General features: G+C 52.3%; 1 protein-coding gene across 2 annotated transcripts; it reads left to right on the plus strand.

Annotated features, from left to right (window-relative positions):
- The first annotated feature begins 331 nt into the window (after nucleotides 1-331).
- LOC117873093 lies at nucleotides 332-8892 on the plus strand. Of its 2 annotated transcripts, XM_034762120.1 has the most exons (6): nucleotides 332-689; nucleotides 2039-2110; nucleotides 3696-4049; nucleotides 5115-5137; nucleotides 5180-5336; nucleotides 6964-8892. In XM_034762120.1, exons 1-6 carry the CDS (start codon nucleotides 371-373, stop codon nucleotides 7218-7220), a joined length of 1182 nt encoding a protein of 393 aa, XP_034618011.1. In that variant the 5' UTR covers nucleotides 332-370; the 3' UTR covers nucleotides 7221-8892. The 2 variants fall into 2 exon arrangements, with proteins under 2 accessions (XP_034618011.1, XP_034618010.1); XM_034762119.1 differs by having other exon boundaries at nucleotides 5115-5336.
- The last annotated feature ends 8841 nt before the right edge of the window (nucleotides 8893-17733 follow it).

Here is a 17733-nt window from a genome sequence, read left to right on the forward strand (position 1 = left end):
GCCCCACATGGGGTGTCCCATTTTCCCTTTGAGAAATATTGTCACCCTATCTAGTCCCCCCTGTGCTGAGCCCAGTTGGCTGTGCGGGACTGAAAGGCGTTGGACCTGGATTTGAAGACAAGGGTGACCAGACAGCAAGTGTGAAAAACTGGGACAGGAGGTGGGGGATAATAGGAGCCTATATAAGAAAAAGACCCCAAAATAGGGACTGTCCCTATAAAATCGGGACATCTGGTCACCCTATTGAAGCCCCCGAGCCCAGCACTTCCTGTCCCTGGACAGACCCGCCCTCGGTCTCCGTCTGAGAGTGACGAGCGTGGGAAATGCCCAAGGGGTGGGGCGAAGGGACCTCGGCTGGGCCGGGAGGCCGATGTCGAAATCGCTTCCCAGCAGAGCCGGGCTGGCTTCGGGCAGGGCCGGCATGGAGCAGCTCCTGAAGCAGGTGCTGGGGCCCCTGGAGAAGAAGGGCGAGCGGGAGCTGCAGCGCATCAGCAAGAGGGTGCAGAAGTGTCTGGTGAGGGAGGGGGAGAAGCTCTTCGCCGAGGACAGCCCGGAGGGAGGGGCGGAGCCGGCCGCGGGTATTAACGACCGCGGGGACAGCGCCGAGCACGACGGGCTGGAGGTGGCCGTGAAGGTGCTGACAGACCCGGACCGCATCAGAGACCTGGCAGAGGCACTCGGCACAGACGGTACAGAGAGATGGGGGAACCCCCACTGCCCCCCCCCTTGTTTCTGGGCACGACTAAACCCCCCCCCCCCCCCGCGGGGGTCTCTGGGAGCTGGAAACAACCCCCAATCTGCTTTTCTTTCTCCTCTTTTCCAGGCTGGGATTTCTCCCCCCACCGCCGCTTTCACTTTCATTCTCTTCTCCTACCAGCCCCCTCCCCTCTCTGCCCTGCAGCTCCCCTGCTCCTTTCCGGCCACATCCTGAGCTGGTGTGGCGTTAGGGACCATTTACACCCGGGGAGAATCTGCTCCCCACCCCCACCTCGTGTAAAAAGCAAGAGAGGGTTGTTGATCCATTGGCAAAACCCCTGCTGCCCCCCCCAACACACACACACACACACACACACACACACACACACTTATTCCTTTAACATCACTTTGCCAAGCAAAACTAACTCAGCCCCTTGTACCAGCAGCACCCCCCAAACCAGCTGAGCGCTCACCAGCTCACATGGATTGTTCACTCGTTGGAGACAGGGATGCGCTTTTTGTTCTGGGTTTTGTACAGTGCCTGGCGCAGTGGGGGCCCGGTCCATGGCTGGGCCTCCCCGGTGCAGACATGCCAATGCTCACGAATGAATCATGAGAGATGTGATATCTAGGTAAAATTGAGCTTCGCTCGTGATCTCGCAATAGAATTCTGTTTTCAGCCCGAGTGGCAGGGCTCCTGTTCTCAGCCCCGCAAGAAGGGACTCCTGGAGAGCCCCTCTTCATGGGATCGCGAGTGCTCTGTGGGGTGTTTTAGCTAAAGTAAGTGAGAGAATCTCTCCACCCAAACTGCAGGTTAACAAAGTTGTTTGTTTTTAAATGGGGAATTTCCTTAGTTTTTTTGTATTAATTATGAATCGCTCCATGTGCTCCATGACAGGTGTTCAACGCTGGCCTTGCAGACTGCACCAGAATGGACCCTATTCCTTCCCAGTGGACTCCTTTCCACTGCCATATCTGTCCTCCTTCCATTCCGTTCCCTGGACCAGACACCCTCCCCCCTTGCCCCATTTGTAGTAGGTCTGTGCAGCATTCACTTGAAAGAAAATGTGATAGTTAGAACAGGGTCAATGTACATATCTAACTGAGGGGCAGAAGCATCTGCTTTAGCCCTCTGAACCCCTGTTTCTCTGCAATTATGGATCCTTCTCCCTCTGCCCCTGACTCTCCCCCACTCCGCTATCTCACTCGCACTCCTGTTCTGGCCTCTAAGAACTAAGTTTGTCCTCTGTGTGGGGAGAAGGGAGAGTGTGGGGAGAGGGTGAGCTATGCTGTGAGCTGACCACAGGTCTGAGACTGATTTTTTCCCCCCTTTTTTCTCCAGTGCCCCCTGAATCTGCAGCCACTGCTGTGCAGAGCGAGCCCCTTCCTGCCGGTGCCACAGCCGGAGCAGCAGGTGAGTGGGGTGCGGATCGAGAGGCGCATGAAAGGCTCTGAAAGGAGGATTCCTTTCCCCCAGCACGGGACAGATCATTCCCTTTCCAAATCCCAGGCTTGGAGACACCTGGGCCATAGGTGCCAACTTTCCCCGGCGCCGGTGGGTGCTCACGCCCCCGCCGCCCCTGGCCTCACCCCGACTCCACCCTTTCCCTGCCCCTGCCCCACTCCCATTCCAACCCCTTCCCCAAAGTCTCTGCCCCAACTCCGCCCCCTCCCTGCCCCTATTGGACCCCTTCCCCAAATCCCTGCCCTGGCCCCGCCTCTTCCCCGAGTGTGCCCCGTTCACCCTCCTCCCCCCTCCCAGTGCTTGCCGCGCGAATCAGCTGTTTCGTGGCACAAGCCCTGGGAGGGAGGGAGCGGGAAGAAGCAGGATGCGGCGGTGCACCCAGGGGAGGAGGCGGAGGCAGAGCAGGGGTGGAGGTGAGCTGGGGCAAGGGGGCAGGGAGCGGGGAGCTGCCGGTGGGTGCAGAGCACCCACCAATTTTTCCCTGTGGGTGCTTCAGCCCTGGAGCACCCACGGAGTCGGCACCTGTGCCTGGGGCAGCTTTGGCTCAGGGCTCTTCCCCAGCCCCCTAGATTTCTGGGGGGATCATCACCCCCATTTCCTCCTGTCATGGACTCGTGGCAAACGGCAGAGTGCCCCGCTCCCTATTTGTGCCCTTCTCTGGCTCCTGTAGAAAGAGGCCAGGTGAAGATTACTGAGATGTACTGTAAGTGCCTTCAGGCAGGGAGTTCTGTGCCTAGTAGCCCCATAGAAAGTGTTGTGGGCGATAAGGCTCCCTGTGAGTGGACTCCGCCCCTTCCAGCTCTGAGCTGCGACTCGCTTTATAGCATTGATGCTTCCTCTCTGTCTCATTTGCTCCAGAGTCCCCTCCCTTGTTGCAGTGCTTACATTCTCCTGGAGTCCTCCAGGCCCATCCTCCCCTCCCATTCGGGGCTCAGGGCTTCAGCCCCAGAGGGGCCGCACCAGAGCTTGGGGTTTCAATTTCGCAAGAGGTGCCTGGGCTTGTGGCTCTGGGCTTCAGCCGCGGGGCCCCATGGATCCCCTGAGACCAGCTCGTGGCCCCCCAGAGGGCTGGGATCCCAGGTTGAGAGCCAACAGCATCGGGTTGGAGTCAAGGGGAAATATTTACTGGAGCTCCGCTCCGGACAGCTGAATTTAAGCCCTGCCTTTGTGGATTCAGCAGGTACCACGTGGGGCTGAGCAGAGAGGGCTGGGCCCCCTTCTCCGCCCCAACAGAGATCCATGTTGGAGTCCAGAGACATCAAGCCCTCCTGGAATGTAATGATGGGACATAAGAACTTCCCCGATGGGCTCATCTAGCCCGGTTTCCTGCCCCCTCCACGCCACTCTGGATCAAATCATTGGGCCAGTCTAGACTGTATCCTGCCCCCTCCCTAGAACCCCAAATCAGATCAATGGGCCCATCTAGTCCAATAGTCCAACTCCAATAGTGGCCATTAGCAGACGCTACAGATGGAAGCCTCACTCCGAGGCAAGATTTCTCCTTCCCTCTCTCTCTATCCATTTGACTTCTCAGTTGTCCTGCGGAGCCCGGAGGTATCGGAAATATTCCAGTCTCAGCCGATGGTGGAGGGCAGCCACGTGGCCTTCAGCTGCTTCATCGCAGGGTACTTCCCCCAGGAGCTAACTGTGACCTGGCTCAGGAGGGAGAGTGGAGACAGTGTGGCCACACCCATCGAGGACTCCGCTGATTACGCCATCATCCACAAGGAGACCTGCGCCAAAGACAGGGAGACCTACCAGCAGATGGTGACGCTGTCCTTCACCCCATCGGCACAGAGAGACCAAGGGGCAGAGTTCATCTGCCAGGTGGGACATGTGGCCCTGCAGACCCCCATTGAGAGGAGCACCGGGACGCTGGAGGTCAAAGGTCAGTCTGAGTTTAAAGGTGGAGAGCTATTGCTCCTGGGTTGTTTGGGGTTTCCCTTCTCCTAGTGTGTGTATCTGTCTCCAGCCCTACATCCTAATACTCTGGTTTGTCTCCCCAGGCCCCAGCCAGCCAGTCTGTGTCCTAGACCCCAGTTTGCTGGTCTGGATTATATTTCAGGTGTCAGTCACTGCAGCGCTTAGTAGCTTTAGTACCTGACCCTGGAAATAAGTAAGTCACTCACCGCTGAGCTCCTATTGCTGGCATCTGTGAGCAATCCCAGTCCCTTTACTGAGGCTTCTCCCAGCAGCAAGTGCTGCGCCGGGTGATACCCCAGTGAGGTTTTGCAGGATGAGGCCCTATATCTGTTGTTTCCTCCCACTCTAGCCTGAACTGGAATTCATCCATAATGGGGTCTAGAGAGCCCTCAAGCTCTCCTGGAACAAAATGATGGGACATAGGAACTGCTACTCCAGATCCAACCAATGGGCCCATCTAGCCTGGTATCTCACCTTCCTCATGCTGCCCTGAATCAGGCCCATGGGTCCATCTAGCCCAGTATCCCACCTGTCCCTGCTGTCCTGGATCAGACCCATGGGTCCATGCTCTTTGGGGCAGGGGTCATCTTCTTGTCCTGTGAGTGTACAATGCCTAGGGCAAGGAGTCTTGGTCCATGAGTGGTGTTCCTGAGCAAAGTAATTAACAATAATCTCAGGTCCTGACTTCCTGGGACCTTCTAAAGTGCTGCTTAGCTGGGGTGAGTACAAAAGTCCAAACCAGAAAAGTCCATCCAGAAAAAAATATTGGGAAGCAAGGACCTGAAATGTTTAATGTTAAGAATACAGGAAGGATTATGTTTTTCCCAAAGAAATGTGATGGCCAGCTTTAGCCAGGGTGTTGGGGCAAGAAACAGCACAAACATATGTTTTTGCTGAGCCTTTCACCTCTATACCTGACGAGGAATCCAATACAAGCAGAAAGGACTGATACTCTAACGTTCCCTGGTAAAATAGCTTCTGTATTGTCTTCTCCTGGTCTCTAACTCTGCTTCCTGGGGTCCCTGAACAGGTGTAGCTACCCCCGATGCCAAGGAAGTTGCCCCTAACACCAGGGAAGTTACTCCTGTTTCCAAGGAAGTTGCCCCCAACTCCAGGGAAGTTACTCCTGTTTTCAAAGAAGTTACCCCTGACTCCAGGGAAGTTACTGCTGTTTCCAAAGAAGTTGCCCCTGACTCCAGGGAATTTATGCCCATTTCCAAGGAAGACCGAGGAAGCACAGCTGGTAGAAAAGGTGAGAGGCAAGCTTTGATGGCAAAGTCTTTGTATGACATTGAAGAGAGCTGAATGGAGGGTGGGGCGAGAGGTAGATGGGCCCAGGAATTCGTGTCCAGCTCAGGGTTAGGCTACAGCTTGGAGTCAAAGGCCAAATCAAGGTGAAGGCAGGTTCCACAGTGCCAGAGTTTTCCAGTGGCTCTCCCTTGATTTCCTACCTGCATCTTGGGCCAGATCTAAACCCAGTGATGAAAACAGGCCCCTCCCAGTTTTGGATCTGGCTCAGATCTTGGCTGTGGATTTGAACCCAAAGGGGCTGAGGGTTTAAGGTTCCTTTTGGACCCAACTGTTAGAAACACCATTGTTGTTGTGAGCCAAAACAGAACCCTTGGGCACCAAGATAGTGGCATCTCAAATCCCATATCACCTTGGTTTGGAATGGAGGGGAGAGGGGTTGATGTGGATGTGAAGGAGACCGAAGGGGATAAAGACCTGGAGAAAGCTTTTGTGGACAGAGGAAAGGACAGATCTCAGAGACGCTGAGGAGGAAGACGCGGCAAGATTTGGGCACTGCCTGGATATGAGGGAGTCAAGAGAGAAGGACCGAGTCAATGATGCAGCCAGGTCATGGGCTGGAGTGGCAAGGAGGATGGTGGTGCTGTCAATAGAGGCAGAGAATGGAGGGCCTTGCAGGGGAGATCTGGTTGGCCAATGTGAGCTGACAGCGAGGTATCCAGGAGGAGGCTTCAGAGAGACAGGACTGAGAGAGCGATTGGGTTGGGTGGGAACAAGAGCAGAGATTTGAGAGTCACAGGCGCGAAGATAGCAGCCAAAGCCCCGGGAACAGTTCAGAACAGGGAGAAAAGGAGGGATCCTCTCAGTGAGAAGTTGGAGCGGCAGGGAGGAGATCCGCTGGATGAGTTCCTGGAGCAACCAGAGAGGTAGGAGGACAGTCAGCCGAGGAGGGAGTCTTGGAGCTTAAGGTAGGACAAAGTACCAAGCTGGAGGGGTATGATGGATGGTGTCTGAAGCAGTGGAGAGATGAGGATGGGGTTAAAACGCTGAGACTGGGCCCAGCAGAGGGCCTTGGTGATGGTGGAAGCCGGATCAGAGGGGGGGAACCGAGGTGGAGCTGGAGGGGCGGTTGTTGGTGGCTCATTGAATGAAGTTGGAGGTGAAGGGGAGACAGGGTTTAGCGGGAGGGGTTGGAGATTGGTTTTGGATGACAGGGCAAACCAGATTAATTATGCCTGGGAGAGAGGTTATGGAGCAGAGAAAATCTGTCTGAGTACAGAGGGCCCGGTGGGTGGTCAGTAGCTAGGGACTGAGCCCGTAAAAGGGGCAATAGCAATACAGGTATTTGAGCAGTTAATCAAGATGTCAAGATGGGCAGGTGATTGTGTGGATAATTAAATAGATCGTGTGGATAACGGAATAGTGAGCAGACAGTGTGGATAATGAAGTAGCTAATAGACTATGTAGATTCTTAAATAGATCATCTGGAGTGGCTAATAGACCGTGCACATAATCAAATAGAATGCATCGATAACAGAGTAGCTAATAGACCATGTTGATAATCCAAGTGCAGCAGAGAGCATGATGCAGACCATTACTTTACTCTCTCGTGTTCCTCTTTCTCACCTCAGAGACACACTTTGTGGACCGTCACCGAGAACAGCTCATCCAGCGAGTAACTCTGGTCGAGGGCGTCCTGGATAAGCTGCTGGGTGACGTGTTGGACATTGAGCAATACCTGACCATTACAGCCGAGAGAACCAACCCAATGAAAATGCGGAAGCTATATGAGTTCATGGTGAGCTGGAACAAGTACTGCAAGGACCAGCTCTACGAGGCGCTGAAGGACAAGTGCAAGTTCCTTGTTGCAGATCTGGAAGGGGAATGAAGGCAATGAACACCCCACCACCACACACACACAGTGCCTTTCCCTTTGCTTCCAGTGTCTGTTCCAGGGAGGAAAACCAATTTCTGGCTCTTCCCCATGTTTCCAAAGATGTGACAACTGGTTAAGACGAGGGCTGCGTGAAAACTTCCCCTTGAAATTATTTTTCAATGGAAAATCAGGTTTTTAACAAGATAAAATATCTACTTTCTGAGGAAAAAAAAAAAACTATTGTTGAAAAAACAAACACCCAAACCAAAAATATTTCAGCCAAAACTTGAAATATTTCAATTTGGGTATAACTTATGGGAGTTGTAGTTCACTTGCCTCATCCTCATTCTCATCTATGGACCAGGGCCCTCAGCTGGACTACATTTCCCATGATGCACCATGGACAGGGATTCCCATGATGCAACTGCCTCCTCACCAAAAGGAGAGACCCTGGTGCATGCTGGAGGCCAGACTACAGTGGAGAATGGGATCACAGAGCACCCAAATTTCAACTCCCCTTTGGAACTGCGACAGCATTTCCAAATCAAAATATTTTGGTTTTAGTTTATGTGTTTGGGTTTTGTTTTGTTTTGTTTTTTGTTTGCTGAAAAGTTGAACTTTTCAGTGAAAAATCTGGACAAGAGTGAAATCTATTGATCTAGTTTTGTCTGGGGGTTTTGTTTTAAAACATCAGTGGAAAAATCCTTCATTTGCCAACATCAGAGCCCCAAACCAAACTGCAGCTCCCTCTCCTCACCTGGCTCTCCCAGCCACCTCAGCCCCTGGCTGCTGCATTCTGTTGGCAGCTGAGCGTGAAGGGCTGGAGGCTGAACTGAACAACTGCTGGGCTGTGGTGGTGAGGACCACAAATCTGGGGGGCGCATCTCCATCTTATCCTAGTCTCTGGGAAGATAAAGGACATCAGCCCTGAATCCCCACGGCTATATTCTGTCCCCTGCAGGGCCAGCACTTGGCCACCGCATCCCTCCCTTTGGATACAAAAAGTCCAGAGATGCCTTCCTAGAGCTTAAAGCCAGAAGGGACCATTAGATCTTCCAGTCTGACCTTCTGTGTAGCTCAGATCCTTACATTTCACCCAGTTACCCCTGCACTGAGCCCAATGACCTGCCTTTGACTAAAGCCTCTTCCACAATGGCAGCTGGTCAGGTTTTGAAGACACCGAGAAATGGAGGATTCGTCACTTCCTTTGGGCCTTTGTTCCACCCTGAGTGAGAAAAATCGGGGCCTGATTTCTAATGTGAACTTGTCTGGCTTCAGCTCTCCAGTCCCGCGCTCTTGTTCTGTTTTTGCAGTTCACTGCAGTATTGTGTGCCCTTCCCCCATGCTCTCACTTCCGTTACAGACTCATTCATCCTTTGTATCAGGGCTTCGGGCAAGGCAATTCCACCACTGCCAGGACGAGGCTCTGCTCTGCTTCTCCCCAGACGTTCCCTAAGCCGGAACCTGGCTGCTGCCCTGGGCCTTTGCTGTCCATCTTAGTCCGCCAGCACCAACCTCTCGGGGCCCTGTCGGGAGAGGGGGCTGCCTGTCACCCAGCCTGCTGAAAGGGGAAATCACTGTAATTCTCACGTTACCCCAGTAGGGGCTGGTTATTGTTATTAGTTTAACATAGAGCAACTTTTGTACCTTTTGTATTTAAATTAAAAAGAAGGTGGTACCTGTCTGAGCGTGGGGCAGTCGCTCGCCTGTTGGTGGCAAGGAGGATTTTGTGGCGGGGGGTGGGGGCGGGTGCAAGGGAGGAAGCAGCAGGTGCTGGGAGGGAGGGAGAGGATACTTGGACTGCGATAAGTAGGGGCAGAACCCTGAGCCAAACTTTCCCAGCCCCAGCTGAGTGGGAAGGGGACGGGGGTGGGGCAGAGTCAGGACTGGGTATTCCCTGTGTAAAAAACAAAACAAAAAAAACCCAAATAGGGCAAAGGCTGATGCCCTTGGGGGTGTGATCAGGGCAGCTGGGAGTGTGCCTGGGTCCAGGGCCTTGTGCTAGCAGGCAAGGGCAGCGGAAGCTCTCTTAAAGTGTGGGGGGCGCATGGACACCTGAACCCCCTGTAGCACCCCACCCCCTGTAGCACCCCTACTCCCAGAGGCTCTGCCCTGCCCCTTCCCCGATCCCTGCCCCTGCTCCGCCCCTTCCCCCAAGACCCTGCCCCCCACTTGGTCCTCTCCATCCCCCCCCCCACGTCGCTCAGCCAGTAAAAGTGGGTGGGCCATGATCTCCTGACCCCCTGTTCCAGCACCCCTCTTAGGAGGACTCGTGGTAGCCTCCTAAAACTGGCTGTGTAGCCACTGCAGCTTGCGCTGGCGTTCAGGCTTGTGTGTGGGGAGGCGGGAGGAGGTTGTGTCGGCTTGGGAGCCTGAGCTCCAGCCTGAGCAGCAACATCCAAGCAATGTGTCTACACCGGTATTTTGTAGCACGATAGCTACCGCGAGCACTGTCTAGCACAAGTCTGTAGAGCCGGATGGGGAGTCTCGCTCCCAGATGCAGTGTAAATGTACCCTTAAACCCCAACATACAAGGCACGGACAAGGGCATGTGTCTCTCTCCAAGGATTTGGGGACACTTGGCAGCTGGTCTCATCCCCTCTAGAGGTCTGAGGGGCAGGAGTCCAGGAGAAGATCCTAGCATGTCAGACACCGAGCTTTAAAGGAAAGGCAAGGAGTGAAATCCAGGCTGTGGGGGAAGGGATCCAGCCCTCAGTTTACTTCCCTCTACCTCCATGTGGTGTACCTGTTAATCCGCCCCGGAGGAATGGGGTTAGACCCCTGCCAACCTGATTCATGGTCTAGCAGCAAGTGTGGGTCCAAAGGCTACATCTAGCACTTGACAGCTGCAGTGGGGTGTTGCGTGACAGTGATGAGTACTGCTGGGTGAACTTCTTTGTACAAATAGCTTTTTTTTTTCCACTGAAAAAATGCAGCTTGGGTCGCTCTGAAGCTATTTGCGAATTTGAATGGATTTCAGCGAAAAGCCAAAACTGACCCGAAAAAGAGAAACAAAGTGTTTCCACATTTCTGAAAGGAAAGCGTTTGTATTTTGTGTGTGGCCTGGATTTACAAAATGGCCAGGGGTGGGGGACATATGGGGATCTCCCTTATACCTGTTGCCCAATGTGTAGCACACTCACTTGGGATGTGGGAGATGCAAGTTCAGTTCCCTCTTTGACCTGATGTAGAGCACTTGGGTCTCCCACCTCTCAGGACCATGCCCTGGTATGTATGACTGGCACACGAAACCCTGAATTAGAGTGAATAAATGAAGACTCGGCACACCACTTCTGAAAGGTTGCCAACCCCTGATCTAGAGGTTACAGCGGATCACGAGTTGACTACAGGTCAACAGTGTGATGCTGTTGCTGAAAAGGCAGATATCATTCTGGGGCGTATTAACAGCAGTGTCATAGGTAAGACGGGAGGTAATTGTTCGGCTCTTCTCAGCACTGGTGAGGCCTCAGGTGGAGCACTGTGTCTGGTTCTCGGCGCTGCACTTTAGGAAATACGTGGACCAAATTGTTGAGCGTCCAGAGGAGAGCAACAAAAAGGATCAGAGGTTTAGAAAACCTGGCCTGTGAGGGAAGGTTGAAAGAACTGGACTTGTTTAGTCTAGAGTATAGAAAACTGAGGGTGGATAAGACAACAGCCTTCAAATATATCAAAGGTTATGATAATGAGGACAGGGATCAACCGTTCTCCATGTCCACCCAGGGTAGGACAGGAAGGAATCAGCTTCGTTTGCAGCAAGGGAGATGTAGGAAAAATGTCTAACTCCATGGATAATTAGGCACTGGAACAGGTTCCCTGGGGAGGTTGTGGAATCCCTGTAAATGGAGGTTTTTAAGGACATGTTAGACAGGGACGGTCTAGGTCTTAACCTATGCTCCAGGCCAGGGCTGCAGAGGCGGAGCCAGACTTCCTCTGCGATTACTGCTCTGGGCGGCTGCCTCCTTGGGCCCCAGAACTGAGAGCAGGGTGATTGTCTCTCCAGTGTTCCCAGGACCTCTGCTGCTGGTGCCCCACCACAGGGGCTTGGGCACTGGCTTAGGCCATAGGAGACCCAGGTTCATGTGCCTGCTCCGCTATGCACTTCCTGTGTGACCTTGGCCAAATCACTTAGCCTATCTCTGCCTCAGTTCCCATAAGCACAATGGGGATAACGGCCCTGGGCTATGAGGATAAATACACTAAACCTTGGGTGAGCACTGCTTTGAGATCTCCTGATGAAAGGTGCTATAAAAGACAGGCATGAGTATCATGAAGCAACCTGACTTGGGATGCAGAGGCTGGAGGAACGGGGGAGACAACTGGGAGAGAGAGTTGCAGGAGCCAGAGGGGGGGACACAGGAACTGCTGGGGGTGAGCGGGGGGGGGAAGGGAAGAGGAGCTGGGGGAGGGTTAGGTTTTGGGAAGTGTATAGGCACCGATGTGGGGGAGGATAGTAGCACAGTGGGAAGGGGGCAAGGATTATAGGAGTAAGGATAGGGGCGGGTTGGGGGGCAGAGGGGTCTGTAACCACCTCACAAAGCTTTTCCCTTTCTTTATCAAAGCTCTGACATACCCATAAAAGGCGATGGCACGTTTCTTCTGCCTTACAGGGCGCACAGTCTTTGTGTCTCTTCATTTGAAAAAGATTTTAGTTTGAGCCACAATGTTAATACTCTGAACAAAAGCACTTCCTGCGTGTGTCCTATCCAGCCCCGAAATATGTCATAATCCTCAGCTCTAGGGCACAGTTCAGATAATCAGCTTCCTCTTTTTCCATTAGTGCAATTTGTTTTGCCGTTCTCCCTTTACATTTTGCTGTACTAGGCTTTTGAATTCCTATTAATCAAGGGCATTTCCGTGTTAATCCTTCCATTTCTCACAGCGTTTTTAGCTGCTTTGTTGGCCATTTTGTTCCCTGTTATCCCAATAAGCACTGGGATCCAAGCTAATGCTGCCTGTGTCCCCATCTGTAGTAACTCTGTTGTTAGAAGTAGAATGTTGTTGATTAAATCACTTCTACATATTGAGGCATCCTTTTTTAGCCCCATAATGCCTGAGAGTGAATCCAAAAATATGACTGCTGCTGCTGGTGGGCGTACATCCCAGATCCAGTTTAATGCTGGCATTATTGCTACTAGTTCAGCTGTCATGACAGCTACATAATGAGATATTCTTTTGGATGCACTAATTCCCAATTTTGGTATACAATATGTCATCCCTACGCTCCCTGTTGTTGTTTTTTTGGACCCACCTGTATATGTGTAAGCAGGGTCTGCTGAATTCTTCCCTGACAGCTACCTGGGAGGGGGAGAGACTTCAAGAGCAAACTGTATTTACACGAGCACACCTACTCTGCTGAGATATCCAGCAGATAGAGCAGTGTGTTGCTCAAAGTGATCAACTTTGGCTGGCGTTGGGTTACAAATCATCTTAGTAGTGAATGCAGGGGTAGTGAAATGCTGTTACCAATGTTGGCATTATTGTGAATAAAGGGGAGCAGAACTGTACTTAACGTGTCCCAAATGAGGAGGGTCACCCTCAGCTGAAAGGACCTCGTCAAGCCAGGGGCTCAAATGCCAGAGCCCTGTAGAAATGAGAGGGGTGGGGATTGGTGTCCCAGCCAGGAGATGTGGACCCTCCTGCAAAGGTTCTTCCTGGACTGGTTTAACTTGTTTCCCTCCACTCTTCAAAGAAAGAGCTCAATAGGGTTTATTAGGAGCCTCTCTGTTATTTTAAATGCTCAATCAGAGCTGAAATCAGTTGTGGTAGGATTGTGTTTTTGCCCAGCCTCCTAAGAGCTAAAAATCACTAGAGCTGAAATCTCTTGAGATGGGGCAGTGTTTCTGCCCAGCCTGCAAAGAGCTAAAAATTACTAAGAGACTCATGAGCAGAGAGGCTGGTGGCAGCAGAAGGTGACTGACAATCGGCTGGTGAGGCAGCAAGGAACCATGGCCGGTGGGATGGCCAGTGGAGAGGAACCAGGGCTGGCAGGGCAGCCAGGTGTGAGGAGCAACGGCTGGCAGGGTGGCCAGGTGGCACAGTGAGTGGCCAGCAGGGTGCAGAGAGAGCGGGGCAGCGAGCAAGTGTCCGAGCAGTGGAGCGAGTAAGGTGCCTCCTTATCCTCCCCTCCACCCAGTGTGGGAGGTGAACTCTACAGATGCACTTCTGAACTCTAGATCTGCACGGACCAAGTACAGCAACTGTGAGTGGGGTGCAGAGAAGGGACGGGCACGTTAAAGAGACTTTTGGGTTGCTGGACTTAAGAACCTGAGGGGGAAAGGGCACTGCCCATCTTATTTGGGGATGGGTCTTTTACTCATGGTTTATGTTTACGAACCCTGTTTGCAGTGTCTTCCCAAATTAACGCCAAGTCACTCCCCTCCTTTTATTAAAAGTTTATTTTCTACACTCGGACTCTGTGCTTGTGAGAGGGGAAGTGTTGCCCCTCAGAGACACCCAGGGGTGGTGTGTAATTTTCCCAGATGACTGGGTGGGAGCTTGAGTCAGTTCTATATTGTATCGATGGAAAAGAACCCTTAGATATTGAACCTGGCCCTGGTTGCTGCTGGCTTCACCTGGCAGAACGGTTACGATATATTTGACAAAACGGACTCCACTCCTCATCTATAGACTGGTACACTTCATTTTCAATACCTACTGTCTCTTTTAGCCTCAAATTTATAAAATAAATCTAAATCCACATTTGGGCATACAACTTTCCATCCCTAACTATTTTCCCCATGACTAAAAGTTTTTACTTCATTCAGGTTTTCCTTGTCTTTCAACTCCTGCGTGTGGAATTCTAACATCGTGTGTTTGTAACGGGGCACAATTCGCCACCATGGTGCCTCCTGCTGGCCATCCTGGGAATTAGCTCTCAGCCCTTCCAGTCCGCCTTCGGCTAGTGGTGTCACGCCTGCCATCACTGCTATCTCCACTCTTTGGACCCGTGTTGCTCCCCGAACTGCAGTGTCCTCTTCTAAGCACGGTCCTCCATCTATGCCCCCACCCCAGTATCTCCCTTCTTCCGTGGAACCAGCAGTCCCGCCACTTGCCTTAATGGCCAGCTACATCCAAGGTTCAGCCCCTCACCTCAGGGGCAAACTGCAGTCTGGATACCGGCCATTCTCCTCATTGGCAAGTGGGGTGCAAAGGGGGGGGGAAACCCAGGCTTGCCCGCTACTCTAGGTCCCGACCCTGGGACCCTATAGCCAGCAGCCACCTACTGCCCTCTCCAATCTGCTGCCTATTTTCCCTGGGCCTCTTTCCCCGTAGCTCTAGCCCCCTCTCAGTCCTGGGAGCAAGGCCCCAGCCTAGCAGTGGTCAGCCAGCAGCTCACCCTCGCACGCTGCTTCCCCTGCCCTAGCTATCGCACTTCTTCAGGCACCCAGTACTTCACCCTTGCCTTCCAGGGAGAGATTGCTCTCTGCTCTGCTGAACAGTCCTTTATATATGGCCCTCGCCGGCCCTGATTGGCTGCTCCAGCAAGCCTTCCCCCTATTGGTGGGCTCAATAAGCCCTTTCCTGATGAGAGGGTTCTGTGCAGCCTCCCTGGTGCTGCTTTTAACCCCTTCTTCTCCCTGTGTGGGGCAACCGCCTCACCACAGTGCTATATAGGTCACCTATCAGATTCCCAACAAGCCTCATATTTTGCTTGGTACTTTCATCATTGCAGTTCCCATTAACTTTGGCCCAGAAAGTTAGGGCCAGTCGTTTCATTTGTAGCGTAGCTGGCATTTCACTGGAAGCAATCTGAAGTGCACACAGGGGCTGTAATAAATGCACTGCTCGCAATTCATAGTGCCTGGGCTTGTAATACATCTACTTTTTAAGTTCTGATTTTGACACTGACCCAAAAGTTTGGCAGCCAAGTCAGTAACTGGTCTGATTAAAGCCCTGTAGGCCACCAGCAGTGTTTTCTTATCTGCGCTCCAGCAAGTCTTTTAAGCAGGTTAGTCCTTTCTGCACATTGATCTTTAACAAGGGTTTTATGACCTTTCTAATGTAATTTAGTATCAAATATTAACACTAAGAATTTGAACCTTGTAACTATATCTGTTTGTTCTATATACAGATACAGTTTACATTCCTTTGCGACTTTTCTTCCTGGAAAGACCAGTTCTTTGGTTTTAGCAATGGAGAACGCGAAGCCACACATATTTCCCCAGTCAGAGGTCTCTCCTAACATGTTGATTCTCTCTTCTGCCACCTCAGTATTCCTGTTCCTAACGCACAGAGCACAATCATCTGTGAATAGAATGACGCCTGCCCCAGCACTTATTTGTTTTGGGAGATCGTTTACAGTATCATAATATTAAATGAGGTTGGGCTGATAACACTTCCCTTTGGGGTTCCATTTTTAATATTGTACAGCAGGGGTGGGCAAACTTTTTGGCCCGAAGGCCACATCTGGGTGGGGAAATTGCATGCAGGGCCATGAATGTAGGGCTGAGGCAGGGGGATGGGGTGTGGGGGGAAGTGCGGGGCGTGGGAGGGGGTGCAGTGTGCAGGAAGGGGCTCAGGGCAAGGGGTTGGGGCAGAGGAGGGGTGCGGGGTGGAGGAGGGGGCGGGGGGAAGGGGGGGGGGGGTGGGGGGGCGGGGGGGGTGAAAGATGCAGCAGGGGGCTCAGGGCAAGGGGTTGGGGTGTGGCAGAGGGCCCTGGGCAGGTAATTGGGATGCAGGGTGCCGGAGGGGTTTGGGGTGCGGGCGCCGGCCCGGCACCGCTTACCTGGAGTGACTCCGGGGTGGCAGTGGCACACAGCAGGGCCAGGGCAGGCTCCCTGCCTGCCTGCCCTGGCCCCACGCCACTCCAGGAAGCGGCCGGCACCACCTTCCTGTGGCCCCTGGGGGAGGGGGGCAGAGGGCTCCGCGTGTTGCCCTTGCTTGTGGATACCTCCCCCAAAGCTCCCATTGGCCGCGGTCTTTTAGCATTCTTCACTATTTCTTGTAGCTCTGAACTTTCTAATTTCCAACATGGGTTATAGATATTATAAATCCTTAAAGAAATACAACTCCTCTGCATTGGGATCTCCACAGCTTTATATTCTAGGCTTACTTCTTCATTCTCTACTGCTATGTAGTCTAATCTTTCCCTATGAAAGTACAAATGCCTCCTTCGCTTCTTAGCCCTGGTCTACACTACGAGTTTATGTCAAATTTAGCAGCATTATATCGATTTAACCCTGCACCCGTCTGCACGACGAAGCCATTTTTGTCGACTTAAAGGGGTCTTAAAATCGATTTCTGTACTCCTCCCCGACAAGGGGACCAGCCCTGAAATCGACATCGCCCGGTCGAATTTGGGGTAGTGTGGACACAATTCGACGGTATTGGCCTCCAGGAGCTATCCCAGAGTGCTCCGTCGTGACCGCTCTGGACAGAACTTTGAACTCAGATGCACTAGCCAGGTACACAGGAAAAGCCCCGGGAACTTCTGAATTTCCTTTCCTGTTTGGCCAGTGTGGCGAACTCAGCAGCACAGGATACCATGCAGTCCCCCCAGAATGTTTCTACGCTCCCCCTATCATCTCCGTCCCTGAGGTTATCACAGATTAGAAGGCGAAAAAAACACACTCGCAATGACATGTTTTCCGAGCTCATGCAGTCCTCCCGCACTGATAGGGCACAGCGTAATGCATGGAGGCATTCAGTGGCAGAGGCCAGGAAAGAATTGCTGTGTTTGCTTAACGGCAAAAGTATCATGCCTCGCTAGCGATCCTGCCCAAGGCAGGTCGCTGTGTCACATGCACTCCGCGCTGTGTCAGCCTTGGGCGGGGACAGGACCGCTTTGTGAGCAAGAAGGCCATAGATATAGACATTGCATTAGGTAGCTTCTGTAGCTAGAGAAAACATTCCTGTGCGTTCGGCAAAGTCTGTGGCAAAAAAAAGGGAAGCCCCGTAGTGTAGTGGTTATCACATTCACCTAACACACGAAAGCCCCGTAGTGTAGTGGTTATCACGGTCACCTAACATGCAAAATGTCCCTGGTTTGAAACTGGATGGAAACAGGTCACTGTTCCTTTTCCTGACTCCCCTCCTGCATTTTTAGTCTTAGAACAGACCGCGCTGTGAAATTTTACTTTGAATTATATCAATTATGAGTTAAATAATATGGAAGCTCTCTCTAAATTATAGTCCCGGGTTCCTTACCCTTTCAGCTGCTCTGATAAATTAATATTTTTTTTAGTGGCAGGGGAAAATTTTCATGAAGCCTTTTATAGGGACTAATGCTATCTAGGACTCTGAAATAATCTTAACGTGGCCCATAGAGTGCAATCCTTTGTTCTGGATTTGTCATTCCACAAGTTGAACTGCTCCTTACTATTGTCCAGGCTTCATGAACCATGGGAGCAAGGGGCAGGCTGGGGTAGGTGCGACCGCGCGGTGCTGCCGGCTGGGAGAGCAGCCTGAGGCAGAAGCCTCCAGCTCACACGATATTCCAGGCAGGACTCAATCTCCATGAGACAAAACTTAAAGAAAAGAATGACCTGGCATCACTCCCATTTGGTGCTTGTCACGGACTCACAGA

The sequence above is a fragment of the Trachemys scripta genome, chromosome 2 (assembly GCF_013100865.1).
Source record: "Trachemys scripta elegans isolate TJP31775 chromosome 2, CAS_Tse_1.0, whole genome shotgun sequence".
NCBI lineage: Eukaryota > Metazoa > Chordata > Testudines > Emydidae > Trachemys > Trachemys scripta.